Here is a 16,235-nt window from a genome sequence, read left to right on the forward strand (position 1 = left end):
CGTCACCGTCAAAGCATAGGGATAAGGCACCACCTTATGGAATGTTTACAACGAAATCACAACAAAAATCAAATAAGCAAAAAAAAAATCTAGCTATAATAATGAGCCAGTATTTTGAACGATTTTTTGAAAGAAACTGCTCCTGAAGATCCGACTCCCTTCAAAAAGCCATAAATTCCATCTAGTCACAATATATTGTGTGATTCGCAGTGCACATACTGTCATCTATTATAGGTTATGTACACATGTAATGTAGATGCATGTCTGATGTAACCAGATCAATTAGAGAATGTAATAAAAAGTGTCCTTCTCTCTTCTTACATCACATGACCTCCTTTTCAATGGAAGTACGACTGAACGACTTAATTTTAATTACAAACACACACAGGCCTGTTGCTGTGGAGACCAACTAAATAAGAAGATTATGAGGCCACATATTTGTATTATGTCATATACAAACATGAAGGTCACCTGCAACAACTGTTTATCAACATTATGTAGCTTTCTTCGTCAGAAATGACTTTTTTTAAATCAACTTTTCAATGGGAAGATTATTAACTTGTTTGACTCTTCATTAATGTATTATTATAGGTATCCAGTTAGTGGCAGTATTCAGGAACACAGTTTGTAAACACACAGCCATGACCTACTTAATGCTTTTCAATTCTTTGTACAGCAGAAATATTATTTATTTTTTTAATTAGCTTTTTAAATCGTGATTTTGCAGCGCTGTTGCATTTTAAAGGTTTACAAGAAAATCACATTAGCCACACTTTGAGATTTAATGCTTTAAGACAACAGATTTTTGGTTATGTACGTTTATTAATCTTTCCATATACAAAATAAGAGCCCAGTTTTCATAACAGTTTATACATCCACCGTAGATAAAATAAAAGCATGTAACATGAATAAATATCCAAGCATACATAAAGACTATTTGACTGGAGTTGAAGTGCAGCAAAAACACTGCTGTGTGAGTCATGTAGAAATAAACCGGCGTGTTGTAACAACAATAATAGCAATAATAATAATAACAATACAAATGATAAGAAATGACTAACATGTATTCTAGTGCAGTGTTTCCCAACCTTTGTTGTGCCAAGGCACACATTTTGCAAAAGGTGATTAACCAGATTTATAATTAGGGGTGCGCAAAAAAAAAAAAGATTTGCATTCAAATCGCAACTTTTATTAATTTAGATTCTAAATTGATACATAATTTTCGAGAAGCGGTGTTATTTTTTAAGAATCTATTTTTGGATTAAAAACATTTTAAAAAGTATTGCTATTATTATTATTATTATGGATATTGTTGCTGGGATTGGATTGAAGTTGCTCTATTTTATTGTATTAGATTGAATAACATTCTCTGATTTCTGTAAATAGTTTTAAAAACTATGTTTTTAAAAATACGTTTTTTAGGCTGCGTGTATAAGTTGTACAACAGCAGCCAAGAGGAGCCTTTGTGACCTGTTTTGAGAAAGTTTTATAATAATCGATATACCAAATAACATATTACGAGAATCGTGTTGAATCCAGAATCGATTCTGAATGAAATCGTCACCCCAAGATCGAAATCAAATGGATTTTGAGGTTCCCAAAGATTCCCACTTCTACTAATTACAGTATGAACCTTCTTCCATCTAGTGGAAGAACAGTCAATTGTTCTGATGAACAAAGATATCATTTGTGGTAAATAATAATTTTCAGGGCAATGAGATAATTTCTCATTGCCCACCTCTTGCGACTAACTAATGTGCTGCGGCACAGCGGTTGGAAATCACTGGTATAGAATGTGCTAAAGCTAAGATAAGCATCCCTTACAGTCAATATATATTTAAATATATATACTAATATATTGCAAATAAACTAAGAAAGATGGCCAGCGATAAAATATCATGTAAATCTGGCCATTTTGGATTATTTGCAATGAAAACAACATTAAAAGCTTACAAGCTGAGCAGTAAAGCAGCCAAGCCACACTCCTTCAATAAAATTATATTTTTGTGCAACATAATTCAGCGGGTTTTTTTTCTTTCTTTTTTTTCCAACATCATGCCAAACCTGAAGTTGGTGGAATTTCCACCTGACACTCTTGGGAACTTTGAAGGATCTTTTGGCAGAAGATACGTTTGTAACAGCGTCAAAGTGTTAACTGCATAAACACAGTAAGGTAACATGATGTATGCAACTTGTCTGTCTTCATAAATATTTGAAAGAAATATTAAAAAGTTGATCCACACAACCACTCGACCTTCAGTTACATGTGTGTGTGTGTGTTTACTCAGCGCTGCGTCCCGATCACGTGCGGGTTGAACTGTGAGATGATGATGGTGATGTCATCACGGTACATGCGGGCCAGCTCCTCGGGCAGCGACAGCATCTTAGACAGCCTCTCATGGTCCACCGTGCCAAACTCGTTGTTGCCCACGGCATGACGCATCAGGTGTGTCGCCGAGTTCTGGTCCTCAAAAGCGGACGATGCGCGGGCTTTACGCTCCTCCAGCAGGCCCTGCATCTGCCCTAGGGTAACCCTGTAGCCCCCGACTGTGAGCGGCTGATGCTGTTGCACGCCTGTCAGGTACTCTCCCACGATGCGGATCACTTCCTGTCTGTGAAGCGTCTCCCAGAGGCCGTCTGACCCGATCACCTGCAGGTTGAAGACTAGGATTCACTTGATTGTGTCAATCAAAACATCAGAAATGTAAAAAAAACTTTATTTTGTAGAAGGATGGTGTCATACATAAATATACACTACCGTTCAAAAGTTTGGGGTCACCCAAACAATTTTGTGGAATAGCCTTCATTTCTAAGAACAAGAATAGACTGTCGAGTTTCAGATGAAAGTTCTCTTTTTCTGGCCATTTTGAGCGTTTAGATCAGTGGTCCCCAACCACCGGGCCGTGGCCCGGTACCGGTCCGCGGACCGATTGGTACCGGGCTGCACAAGAATTAAAAAAAACAACAAAAAAACGTTTTTTTTTGTTTTTTTTTAATGAAATCAACATAAAAAACAATATATACATTCTATATCAATATAAATCAATACAGCATGCAGGGATACAGTCCGTAAGCACACATGATTGTATTTATTTATGTAAAAAAAATAAAAATAAAATAAAATAAATAAAAAATTAAATACACCCCCCCTCCCCCTCCCCCACCGGTCCGTGGGACAAATTTTCAAGCGTTGACCGGTCCGCAACTACAAAAAGGTTGGGGACCACTGGTTTAGATGACCCCACAAATGTGATGCTCCAGAAACTCAATCTGCTCAAAGGAAGGTCAGTTTTGTAGCTTCTGTAACGAGCTAAACTGTTTTCAGATGTGTGAACATGATTGCACAAGGGTTTTCTAATCATCAATTAGCCTTCTGAGCCAATGAGCAAACACATTGTACCATTAGAACACTGGAGTGATAGTTGCTGGAAATGGGCCTCTATACACCTATGTAGATATTGCACCAAAAAACAGACATTTGCAGCTAGAATAGTCATTTACCACATTAGCAATGTATAGAGTGTATTTCTTTAAAGTTAAGACTAGTTTAAAGTTATCTTCATTGAAAAGTACAGTGCTTTTCCTTTAAAAATAAGGACATTTCAATGTGACCCCAAACTTTTGAACGGTAGTGTATATCTACTAACGCAAACATAAGTCTCACATTATACTGGTACTTTAAAGGGAAACTGCACTTTTTGGGGGAGAATGTTGCCTCTCATTCACAATCATTCTGAAAGACATGACGACGGATGTATTTTTTTTCTAATGGATTCTAAATAATAAATAAATGCAATCAAAAGTCCACTTACTATGGAGCCTATGGGAGACGCTCTATTCTGCCTATAAAGCCCTTGAAAAAACATCCAAACACCTCCATTAATGTTTTATATACATGATGTAAGTATATATGTAATGTAGTAACGGGCACATGTATAATATAACATTTAATATTACCGGTAACGTATTTTGATCATTTTAAGCATACGCGGCGCATTAATTTAAAAAACGCATCACAACATTTGTTTTTTTTTCTTCATCACTGATTATTACTTACTGCAGACTTCATGAGAACCAACAAAAATAATAAAACATCACTTACTGTATAAGGTCTGCTGTATGGGGGAGTGACCAAGTGTCTTTTTGTGTTGTTCTCGCCATTCCTGGGTCTAAATTGGATGTCAAAGTGTACCAACTAGTCGGAATACGTCCTCAGCCTTCTTTTGTCCAGGTGAGAGGCATGATTTATGATCTACCATAAATTTCCAAGGAGCAGGGAATCGAGGAAACAGCAGACCACTCGATGATGTAAACATAGGGACACACGGTAGTGATCACGTCGCCGTTATAAATAGTTTGTCTGTGTTAGCGCTTATAACAACATCACTAATAATTGGTTAATATTCAGCTCACGAAATGTAAACAAAGTATTGTTGGCGGTTTTTGGATGGTTATTTATTGGGTTTATGGGTGGAATAGAGGACCTCCCGTTGGTTCCCCTGTAAGCTGACTTTTATTTACGTTTATTCACGAGTTAGAATGCATCATAAAAAAAATCCATCCCTCGTCATGTCTGTCATAATGATTGTGAACCATAGGCAAAAAATTTTTTAAAAAGTGCAGTTTCCCTTTAACTGCAAAAACAAGGAATTACAATCAAAGTCAATAGTAGGACATAATTTAAATATCCAGATATTGTTACATCACTATCCTGGGTTTTTGTCTGATTATAATTGTGATCACAAATTGAAGCATTCAATGATTTTGAACATTTGAAGTACCAGTATCAGCATTGATATGACAGATACTGCCCCTGTAACTACTTGGTATTGGATCGATACCCAAATTTGTAGTATCACCCACAACTAATGTAAAGTATCCAAACAACAGAAGAATAAGTGCTTATTACATTTTAACAGATAGTAACCAGATATAGACAGTAAATTAACAATAGTTTTGAGAAAATAATAGAACTGGAAATGATGCAATATGTTACTGCATATGTCAGCAGCCAAACTAGGAACCTTTGTGACATGTTTTGAAATGCTTCTATTATAATTTACATACCAAATAATATAGTGTGATTAAACAGCGTTATCGCAGGAGGCTGCAATATATATTGCAATATAGATTTTAAATTGCCCATCCCTAGTGATATTTATACTTTGGTATCCAGTATATGGTATATTTAATGTACTGTAGGTATTATTAGTTCATAAATGACTAAACATCACAACAGAAACTTGTATTTGGGCGGTATAGCTCGGTTGGTAGAGTGGCCGTGCCAGCAACTTGAGGGTTCCAGGTTCGATCCCCGCTTCCGCCATCCTAGTCACTGCCGTTGTGTCCTTGGGCAAGACACTTTACCCACCTGCTCCCAGTGCCACCCACACTGTTTTAAATGTAACTTAAATAATGGGTTTCAATATGTAAAAGCGCTTTGAGTCACTAGAGAAAAGCGCTATATAAATATAATTCACTTCACTTCACTATAAATATACTAGAGGTATAACCACAATAAATTAGCATTAATATTACAATGATAACAATATGAATTTATAATTGTCTGTATTGTTGTTGGTCTTGAGTCCTTATCCTTTATCTGTAATTTTGTTTTGTATATTGGCATGTAAATAAAGGAGTGCAAGCATTTATTTTAGTGTAACATAGGTTTAAATGAATTAAGTTAAGATGTATTTTGCCAAAATATGGGTAATACCAAGCCCTGTAGTGGTATTGTATGGTTTATGAAAAATGTAGTATGGCCCACCACTACTGGACAATGACTTTGTAAAGCACACTACTGCCACCTAGCGGACATGAGTAGATGTGTTTAGGAAGATAGTTCTGGCCTGTAAAAAGTTAAGAAGCAAAAGTCTCACCAGGAATCGATCCTGTGACCTCAGCTTGTGATAGGTGATCTCCGGCTCGGCCGTCAGGTACGGAGGAGTGTGGTAGCTTGGCGGTATGAACTTGGTGTGCTCGTTTTCGTGCAGCTGATCGGGCCCAGATTCCAGCACTCGCTTCTGCAGCTCGATGCTCCACTTGAACTTGACATCGCCGAAAGCGCGGAACGGCATGAGGAGGCCCAGCAAGCGGTCCTGATTGGACAAGAGACACGCGTCTAACGTTAACGAGATCGTAACGAGGAGTCGTTGCTACATGACAAGAGTCGCACCTGTCGTATGACAGTCTTCCTCTCAGATGAAGGATGTTCTCCTCGTATCCGAGCCATCTCGTCCTCGTTCTGGGCGCAGTGGTCATTGGAGAGCGTGTGTGCACTGAAGGAGCCATCCTCCTCCTGCACTCCTAACACCGCCCGAGCGTCACCAGAGTTGGCAATATACCTTTAAGAACACACATAATAGTTAAACCTACATCACAACTTATGAGTTCTTGAAGCCTTTAGTGTTGGTGTCGGGCGTACAGGTCCTGTCCATCGATGTGAGCCACACATGCAGTCGCTCCAGAGAAGGCCACTCTGAGAACCCAGTAGTGCAGGAAAGCGTTCGGGTCGCCAACCTGTTCAGACATAAAGTCATCAAATGAATATGGACTTTAAAGGCGACATTACAGAGCAGCAGACGGCGATCTAAGGTCTAGAAATGGATAAATAACTGTGAATAAAATAAAATCTACTTTGCTCTGATATAGTGATGTGCATCCAATAACACTGCAGCTCTGTTTAGTTTTGACATGACAGCGCTTGCATGTCTACAAGAAAAAGACAACAGCTGAAATTCCGTCTACAGATGAGATTTATGGCTTTTTAAAGGGATCTTGAAGAGCCGCTCCCTTCAAAACACTGACTTGCTATCAAATATACTGTATATATATTTTTAACTGTTTTTATTTTTTGGTATTTCCATTGCATGAGGGGGTGTCATCACCTAAAAACTTTTATTTAATTTGAACAATAAAGAAAAACTACACAAATAATAATGAATAAGATTATTTCATTTGAACAATAAAGAAAAACTAAACCAATAAAAAGTAGGAATAAATTGTATATAAAAGTATAAACAAAGCTAGAATGAAAATTAAGACATGATAAAAATGTGAAGACAAAATTGCATTACACTTGAACTACTTTACATATCCAAATCAGAACAACGAATCAGAGAAGTGAGTCCAAATGCTGCTTTGTTTCTTTGAACTTCATTTATTTGATTCATTTTCTTGTGCAGTCGCCAGTCTAGCTGTAAGCACATGCAGCCTGTTAAAATGCAGACAGTGCATCTGCATGTGCATAAAAACATTTCCCAAACAAATGGTTTACAACTTATTGTTCACTTTAACGAGTCTTTCAGAAGACTTGATTCATTCATTAATGTCACATACAGGTATTTACTTCCCTCAGGAAGCTTGATTAAAAAGTCAGTACCTCATTTTTTATGTTATTTTATGAATTTGTTATCAATGTTTTAAGCGCAGTGCAGTATGCTTAGCTTTTTGCTTGTGCTACTAAAGGAAAACATTTAGTCGCACAGAAAACATTTTAGTGGCACAGGAAAAAAATAAGAGCAATATAACATGTCCTAAATAACACAATATTACTATTAACACTCAAACAACATACACAATAACACACAGGGCCACTCAAACATATAAACACAAAGCTATTGTAAGGCGTAATGCAATCCTTAATAAAGGGACAGCGTGGCGAAGTTGGTAGAGTGGCCGTGCCAGCAATCGGAGGTTTGCTGGTTACTGGGGTTCAATCCCCATCTTCTACCATCCTAGTCACGTCTGTTGTGTCCTTGGGCAAGACACTTCACCCTTTGCCCCTGATGGGTGCTGGTTAGCGCCTTGCATGGCAGCTCCCTCCATCAGTATGTGAATGTGTGAATGTGGAAATACTGTCAAAGCGCTTTGAGTACCTTGAAGGTAGAAAAGTGCTATACAAGTACAACCCATTTATCATTTATCATTTAATGAAACATCCCTGTCCCACAGCTTTTTGTACTCAAGTCATACTACGTAGTACACACGTACTGAGCTACACACACAGTCACATATCATGACTGACATCACATCACATGCAATTATATAACTGCTCATAATGCTACTTATACACATGCCAAAATGACCACTAATGTTGATAGGTTTTGAAAGTAGTGAGTATGCGGACCCACTAATGGTGATTTGAGTCAACAACATGACTGCAAGTTGTTAGTTGCTTCTCTTGGACTGTTTTTGTATGTGTGCACGCGCTTCCTGTGTGTACATGTGTGTACGATATAGAGGAAAGTGGCAAGCATGAACTCCAAACAAACTGCTTAGACCGATGAGCTATCTTTATTCAATATAATTAGTAATTTTAAAGAATGTTTACACTTTAAAAATATGTTCTGTTAAACCACTCATTGTAGCATGTGGTTTTCTAGTTATATTTTTATTTTAAAATTGTTGTATTTAATTCCCTTGATATTGGTATGATATAATATGGTTATATTAACATATGGATTTATGTTGAAAATGTATCTGAAATTAAACAAAACTGTCACGAGGGCATGACATTCACAATTTTAATAAAATAGCATTTTGTAACAACATGAATAACACTTAAATAAATTAGTTACAATTTAAAACAAAACAACTAGGACCAAAAAAATATCAATAGAAGTGCTGATATTAACACAAAGAAAACATTCTTATCCGCAATCAATGTGCCTGTTTTGTTAAGAGTAGTGCAACTGTACAAGTACACGGAATTGTCATCTGACATTTGTTTGTGGTGTTGATGAGTCTGTGCTGCTTTTATTGAAAGGAGTGCATCAGCAGTACATTAACATGTGAGAGAACTTACCTGAGCCTCCAAGGATATGTCATTGTCCAGTCTCTTGAAGGCATTCATCAAAGCCTCACTGGTTTCTGGGACGTCACCTGGGCTGAAAGCAGAGGAGACCAGAGCATCATCACATAGAAACCAACATCTCATATTTATTAGTGACGATGTGTCAGTCAATAGTGAGCTTTACGAACTTTGTAGAGGCACAATCTTCAGTGCAGCTGTTGTCCCTCATTAAAGTCCATGTGTACCTAATAAATTGTCCTCACCTAGTGAGATCAATCAACTCCTGCCAGTAGGTCCGCAGGCTGTTAAAGTACAGCGTCTGAGCCTCCCTGCTAAAGTAGTCGTTAGGGTGTTTGTGCCACTGAAGGATGGGACTGAGGGCCCTGCCAGCCTCCACGGCAGCCTCCAACTCACACAGGGTGTCATGGGGCAGCAGTGACACTGCGATGTAGTAGAAGAGCCTCTCGCTGAGCGCCTGGTAGAGAGAGGGAGATTGTGGAACGTTGAAAAAATACCATCAAACGGTACAGTGTACATTATCTCACAAAGTAAGTACAGTTCTTATATTTCAGCAAACACTGAACACATAGCGTCCAGATGGGCCAAGATTTCCCTAAAAAGTTCTCTTTATGTACGTTTTGTCCCTGAAAATTAATCTGGCAGTCATTTCCCATAGTATAAATGAGTTTTTGAGTAATGTATTGTGTAACTAACTGTACTTGGAACGCAACCTTTCTGTCGTTAAAGTCAGTATGTCTCCCCCTTAGTGTGATGTTATCCAAAACACCGGAGCCCATCTCTCCACATACAGTGTGGATAGAGGCAAGTAAAACTATTCTTTTCATCATTTTATTGTACGTTTTTATCTCCCTGGTCCATGATTACTTCACAACTGAAATGGTTGAAATTATGAGCAAAAAAGAAGCATTAAAGAATCGCCATTCTCTGACTTTCCTGCTCTTCCATAGACACCATAGCCTGTGTTTCCTCATGCTCTTTCAACATTTCCTGAAGAATCTTCAAGAAAATATCAGTAGAAGAGGACGCAAATTAGAATAGTAGGGGCTTACCTCCTTTTATTGAACGCTGGGCCTGCTCTACTTTATACGCTATTCTGTAGGTTTTGACCAAGTCATTCTCCCCTCGCTCCTAATTTTCTGGATCATATTTGGCTTGACTCTTAAATGTTTTCCATCCAAACTCTGACCAAAACCCTTTTTCATCAAATTCAGAATCATTAAAATGATAACTCTAAATTGCACTCCTCTCGCTTGGTCCGTCCAATATTACACGAGTCAATTTGACTGGAGAGGTCCATACTTTCCTCACATTGCCACCATTTGGAAATGTATAGAGGCTTTAGTATTGTACAACCTGCAACAATGCACCTAGCAGACATATTTGATTATCCCTTCAAATTATGTGCAAAAATATCATGATTCAGGATGAAGATGTGCCAAAACACAAACTATGCAATATGTCTTCTATAGGTGACATCAGCATGCTAATGCATGTTTTGGAGTTTAAAGTGGGCGTTCCAAAATGTGTTGAAACCCATTAGAAAACAAGCCTAAACTCACTACTGTGTCTACTGTAGGGTATTTTTACCTGTGGAAATGGTAGTTTTAAGTACACAACTATAAAGTCAAGGTACAGTTATATAGCAGTATTGGTGCACTATCCAGATAATATCACTGGTGGATGTTAAGACAAGTTGTGCTTACCCACCTTACTTCAGCTTAAGGGGTGCCACACAGGTGCTCAATTGCTTATTGTTATCTTTGAGGTGTGTTAGGTTTAGGTCCCAGAGGGTGGGGCTTCACAGTGACATAGTACACCACTAATCTTCCACCACCATGCTTGACTATAGCAAGAAGACACCATTTTGTTGTACCCACTTGTGTTGCTAGCTATTTAGAAAATAATGCCTCCTGTTTCCCATACATTAATTTATGTACGAATACATTTGAACGGCCAGCAATAGATTTGGCGCAGCGTGTTCGCCCTCATTCATTAACACATTATAACGCACCTGGTCTGCCAGAGAATCAGAAGACAGAGCAGGCTATTAGTGTTTTCAGCTTAACAGGTTGTCGCTACATTTAGTGATTAATCAGAGACCTCTACACACTCTATCAAAAAAGCACTAAGGACAAATCTTGCAGAGCCTTTCAGAGACTCTAAAATGAAAACATATATTGCTCTTCTCGACGAACACTGGCTACTATTGTGGGCCCCTCACAGTCAAAGGTGTCCCCTGTGCGTCTTGTGACATTACAAAAACAACAGACAGAGTTTATTTGTAGTTATGAAAGTGTTCTTTTACATTTTGCAAATACGTCTTGGCCAATTATGCACATTTGACGATTGTATCATTAAGTTTCATTTCTATAGAACTGTCCCTTGAGAAGATATGATTAAATGGTTGCTGGAATGTGAAGCCAGTGTTTACATTGTGAGATACAATGTTGGAATGTCAATGATAGTGGTAAAGCGCTCTACCTGTGCACAAGCACATCCAGCGTGGCCATCAAACACACCCAGCAGCATTCCTCTGGTCTGCAGACATGATGCAGCACTGCGGCGGTCTTCTATCGGAGCGTTGGCTGGCAGCTGATTACTCTCAAAGCCCATCACGGATGACAAGTTTTTGCCATCAAACTCAGGCACCTAGACCCAGCACGCATACACACAAAAATTAAAAGACGGTAGTTGACTCGATTCAAAGCAAGCGACAGTGAATTCCAACAAACCTTGAAGCTGTACTCATTGGCTTTGAGGATGGAGTTGACCTGCGGTGGAGTGAGGATGTAGCTGTGGAGTGCTGAGGCGGTCTGGTAACATCTTGATGGAGTGTGACACATGTGGGACTGGTGCCTTGACGGAGGTCGCTGAGTGGTCGCAGACCCCAAATAGGTTCGGTGATGTTGGCATGGTACCAGAGTGGAGGACAAGACTGTCGCCCGGGGCAAACCCCTGAGCAGCTGTGACATCACAGGCATGGCTGATGGTGCACTGCAAACACACAACTTTGTAGTTAGTCAATTTGTAATTTGTTACTGGTTAAAACATTACCTGTATAGCTCATAAAGGTTTTGTGTTATGGCGGGAACAGTTTGGAACATGGGACAGATTATTTCGACTTCTATGATTTCCTATGGTAGAAAGATATTCTAAATACACACTGGAGTCAAGCAACATCTCATCAAATGTGCTCAACTTCAGAAGTTCTACTTAAACTACTTCTGTGACTTTGATATAATGTGGCTAAAGCTGTCTCGTTGGATTTATTCCCATCGATCACAGACTCATGATGCCTGTGCACAACGCAGCTCATTGTGCTAACTTTGCGGGAAGCCTCGACCCCCCTTCTCAGATGCCTTGAGGGGGCAAAAAGGCCCAACATGAAGTCCCTTTAGACTTTTGCTTATTGTGAACAAGAAAAGACAACAGGCAGCATGACTCAAGATTAATCAATTCTACTTGGCTTCAATTATTTTCAATATAAAAAAATTACACCTGCAAAGACCAATAATAGACATCTACAACATGTTATAAAATGTCATATTTACCTGTTCATTATACAATATTTATGTCAGGTTTATCATTGACGTACCCTGTTCATTAAACAATGTTAAAGACAGTAAAAAGGCAGAAAAAAATACACCACTGAACTAAGGTATTGTCATACTTCCTGACCTGTACAATGTTTTTGTCAACTATTGCTCCATTATTTATTTTTAAAAAATCCATGTTTTTAATATTACCATACATTTATCCTTTCGCTACTTATAAAAAGTTAAACTAGTACTTGTTAAACACAGAAAATCAATGAGCAGTAACTGCAGAAACAAGAAAGGGCAAGTTGAATTGTGCACATGTAAGCATGTGAATGTCACTTTTTAAAGGGAAACTTCACTTTTGGGGGGGAATTTTGCCTATCATTTTGTAATACATGTAAGACTACAACACATTTTGTTCTTTTTCTTTTTGCATTCTAATTTGTAATATATTTGGCAAACAATGCAGCTAATGGGCGTAATATATTCCGCCCATAAAGCCCTCCAAAAAACATCCAAAAAGTGCCAACAAAACTCCATTTACATGTCGTGACTTGAATATTAACCAGGTATCAGCGGTATTGTTAGTTAAGAATGCATAAAAGAGAAAAACATGTGTTCTTGTCTTGCATAAAGATTGTGAATGATAGAAAGAGCTCCAAGTATGATGCAATGTAGTTATACAGGTCTGCTAACTAAATATTGTTTAAAAAAAAAAAAACACACAATACTGACTCTTGTTTGCAATCTCATTAAATAGCGCAAGGTGTGTTTTGTTTAATGAAGGTTATTTAGCACAAAGCAAGTAACTTAATCCTCCGTGTCTTGAGTTGCAGCTCAACATAGGTCAGCTATAGCTAAAAATAGTTTATAGTGAACGCTTGAATGGTGAATATGATATGTCTTCGTGTTACATAATCACAATTATTTTCCAGTAAGACTACTCTAATTGGTTGACGCAATAAAATAAAGCGAGTCTGGTGCATATCTATTGTCATGCAGAAACACAAGCAAAGAGGAGAGCGCCATTTAAAGCTGAATTAGAAAGTTGGCATGTTTCTATGTTGACATCACAAGCTTCACCTAAGCTAGCAGTCAGAGGGCATAAAACAAAAGAGCACAACAACGCGCGGTTTGCTTGCAGATCAACAACAAAACAATACAAGTCGAATTAAATGTGAAACACTATTGAATGCAAAAAAAATACTTTTAAGTTCCCACTTGGCTAGCAAATGTTTAAGCTGGCATGCTAACCAAAATATGCTACTAGCCTGAGGGTAACACCCACTATGGTAAAACTGCAGGTCATGCCCGCCTAAAAACGTAAGGTTATACGAGTCAAGTATGTTATTTACCACATAAGCCAAGGCTAAAAGACACAAAATTACTCACCTTTACAAAAGAATGTAATAAGTTATTGAAGTTGATGGCTCGCAACCCAGCACTCCATGGCGACGTCGTTGGTCAGCGCCACGCACCGCCAAAGTGGAACCTGATTAGCTGAAAACTGACAGCGCCCATGACGTCACGCTTGAAAATAAACACGGCCTTTCAAAATAAGATTTTATGCCGTTCCGGTGTTTTGGGATCATTTTTTAAAGACATTTGTCAGTGGCCATGTTGAAGAAATATTGATCAAATTCAGTGGATGAGTTTATTTTTTTTTTTATACATATATTTTTAAATGTTTAAGTGTTTATATATATATATATATATATATATATATATATATATATATATATATATATATATATATATATATATATATATATATATATATATATATATATATATATATATATATATATATATATATATATATATATATATATATATATATATATATATATATATATGTAGCCGAGTATTCTGGGTTCGCATATTATTTGTACTAATATAATATAATAATAAAATAATAAATGGGAGTCATAAGGGCAGGTCCGGTCTCCACCACTTCTTTAATGTTCACTCTCCTTTTTCTCTCCCTACACACCTTCTTCCACAACCACCTTTATAGACCTCTTACGTCACAGCCCTACGGCAACTCTGGAGGGACAAAACTCCTCCTTACCTAACATCTGGTAATTTGGGACATCCTGAAAAGTTTGTTACATATATATATATATATATATATATATATATATATATATATATATATATATATATATATATATATATATATATATATATATATATATATATATATATATATATATATATATATATATCCATCAATCAATCAATTTTTTGATTGATGGATTGAGACTTTTATTAGTAGATTGCGCAGTACAGCACAGTAGCCTTAGCCTATATTGTAGCGGTGTGTGTGAATCTTTTGGGCACCTAACGATTTCGATTCAGAATTGATTTTCTATTCAACACTATTCTCAATTCAAACCAAATCTCGCAATATATTATTTGGTGTAATAATTATAAGTAATCCTTTTCAAAACAGTTTACAGGTTAGAAAGGCTCCTTTCGAATTCTCAAATGCAAATCAAAAAACTAATTTTGGGCCATTTTTTTAATTTTTATTTCTGAAACATCTATTTAATGACACATTTTTAGCGACAATAGGGCGTACTCCTTAACAAGAGTGTTAGCGTTATGCTAAAAACATGCTAAACGCTAAAGGAAAAGCAAAATACTGCTTCCGGTTCAATTTGTCATCACACATATAAACACGCATTTTTGCATTTTGAATAAACATGAATTGGATTTTTGTGTTTATCGGGAAAAATTAAAATCCATAAAAGGAAAACAGCACAAAATCAAATTTTATGGCAATATTTTAATGAAAATCAACCCTTTTTTGTTTGTTTTCAAATCTGCCATATAGTAAAAATCGAAAAGCGCCCCTAACTTTGTTTTTGGATTTGCGTTTCAGAATTAGAAATAGAATGAACGGAACGTAACGGACCCTTCTGTTTGCTTGGAGATAGCCGAAAAACGTATTTTAAAAAAATTGATTCTTTAAAAAAAAGTGATTACATTTTTTGTTTTTCTAAATCGAGTTTTGAAAATTATGAGTTGATGTAGAATCGTGATGAATAAGAATCGCAATTCGTATTTTTTGTGCACCTCTACTATATGGAAGTATTGATTTTGTTTGTCAATATGGTAAATATCAATAATCAGAAGAATTACAGTTAGCTTTATTTGCTAAGTTTGTTTAACATACAAGGAATTTGATTTGATAGGCTCTGCTCTCTTGTTTCAATGTAAACAATACATAGGAATGAATGTAGTAGAATTTCTGACCTTTGACCTATATTGCATGTCTAATGGGAATGTACGCTCATTTGATTTCTTTCCTATTCTGTGCCAGTGGGACAAAAGTGAATGTTATGTCGTGCCAACCTGTCTACAGAATGTGTTGACTGTCTAAAGGATTCGAGTTGTTATGGAACAGATAGGGAAAAGATAAAAGACATTGACGCACTCGATAAGGAACGATGACGCACAAAAGACATAAAAAATGGCAGAGGGTGATTTTGGCTTGTGTGTGTCTTGTTTGCTCCGGAGTAACTTGTGGTTTGTCTGCACGGCCAACTCAATTCAACCTGCACTTCTGATAATGGGTAAATAAATTTGTTGTACTAAACTACTTTTGTTGCCTGCTTAAGCTTCGGACAATCCACTACACAAATTGGCGTCACGAACAGGATCACATTGGAACAATCAAGGCTGCTCAGACGGTCACTAAGAGGGGCATTATGTTGACACATCAATTTAATGAGTATTATATTTATCTATGAGAGCATTTTTGTTGTAAATTGTGAGGTATGGCTGTTAAAAGCTTGGTTGTTGTTATGAATTATGACAGATGTGAACAAGAGCATGTATTGTCTTTGTGTGATGATGTAAATAAGGTGTGG

General features: G+C 37.2%; 1 protein-coding gene across 1 annotated transcript; it reads right to left on the bottom strand.

The window, feature by feature from the left end:
- Positions 1-810: 810 nt before the first annotated feature.
- Positions 811-13,922, bottom strand: pdp1 (pyruvate dehydrogenase phosphatase catalytic subunit 1). Its single transcript, XM_062064179.1, has 9 exons — positions 13,750-13,922; positions 11,551-11,812; positions 11,300-11,467; positions 9,061-9,272; positions 8,810-8,891; positions 6,428-6,522; positions 6,179-6,347; positions 5,883-6,101; positions 811-2,650 (listed from the first exon to the last, which is right to left on the bottom strand). The coding sequence occupies exons 2-9, from the start codon at positions 11,797-11,799 to the stop codon at positions 2,285-2,287; spliced, it is 1,560 nt and encodes a 519-aa protein (XP_061920163.1). The 5' UTR covers positions 11,800-11,812; positions 13,750-13,922; the 3' UTR covers positions 811-2,284.
- Positions 13,923-16,235: the final 2,313 nt, after the last annotated feature.

This window comes from Entelurus aequoreus, linkage group LG11 (assembly GCF_033978785.1).
Source record: "Entelurus aequoreus isolate RoL-2023_Sb linkage group LG11, RoL_Eaeq_v1.1, whole genome shotgun sequence".
NCBI classification, from domain to species: domain Eukaryota; kingdom Metazoa; phylum Chordata; class Actinopteri; order Syngnathiformes; family Syngnathidae; genus Entelurus; species Entelurus aequoreus.

Excerpts from the sequence above, each read along its gene's own strand:
- pdp1 (XM_062064179.1), bottom strand. The coding sequence starts at position 11,799 with ATGCCTGTGATGTCACAGCTGCTCAGGGGTTTGCCCCGGGCGACAGTC. Across the intron at positions 6,523-8,809 it reads ACATATCCTTGGAGGCTCAG|GTTGGCGACCCGAACGCTTT; the intron begins GTAAGTTCTCTC and ends ATGTCTGAACAG. Across the intron at positions 6,348-6,427 it reads CACATCGATGGACAGGACCT|GTATATTGCCAACTCTGGTG; the intron begins GTACGCCCGACA and ends GTGTTCTTAAAG.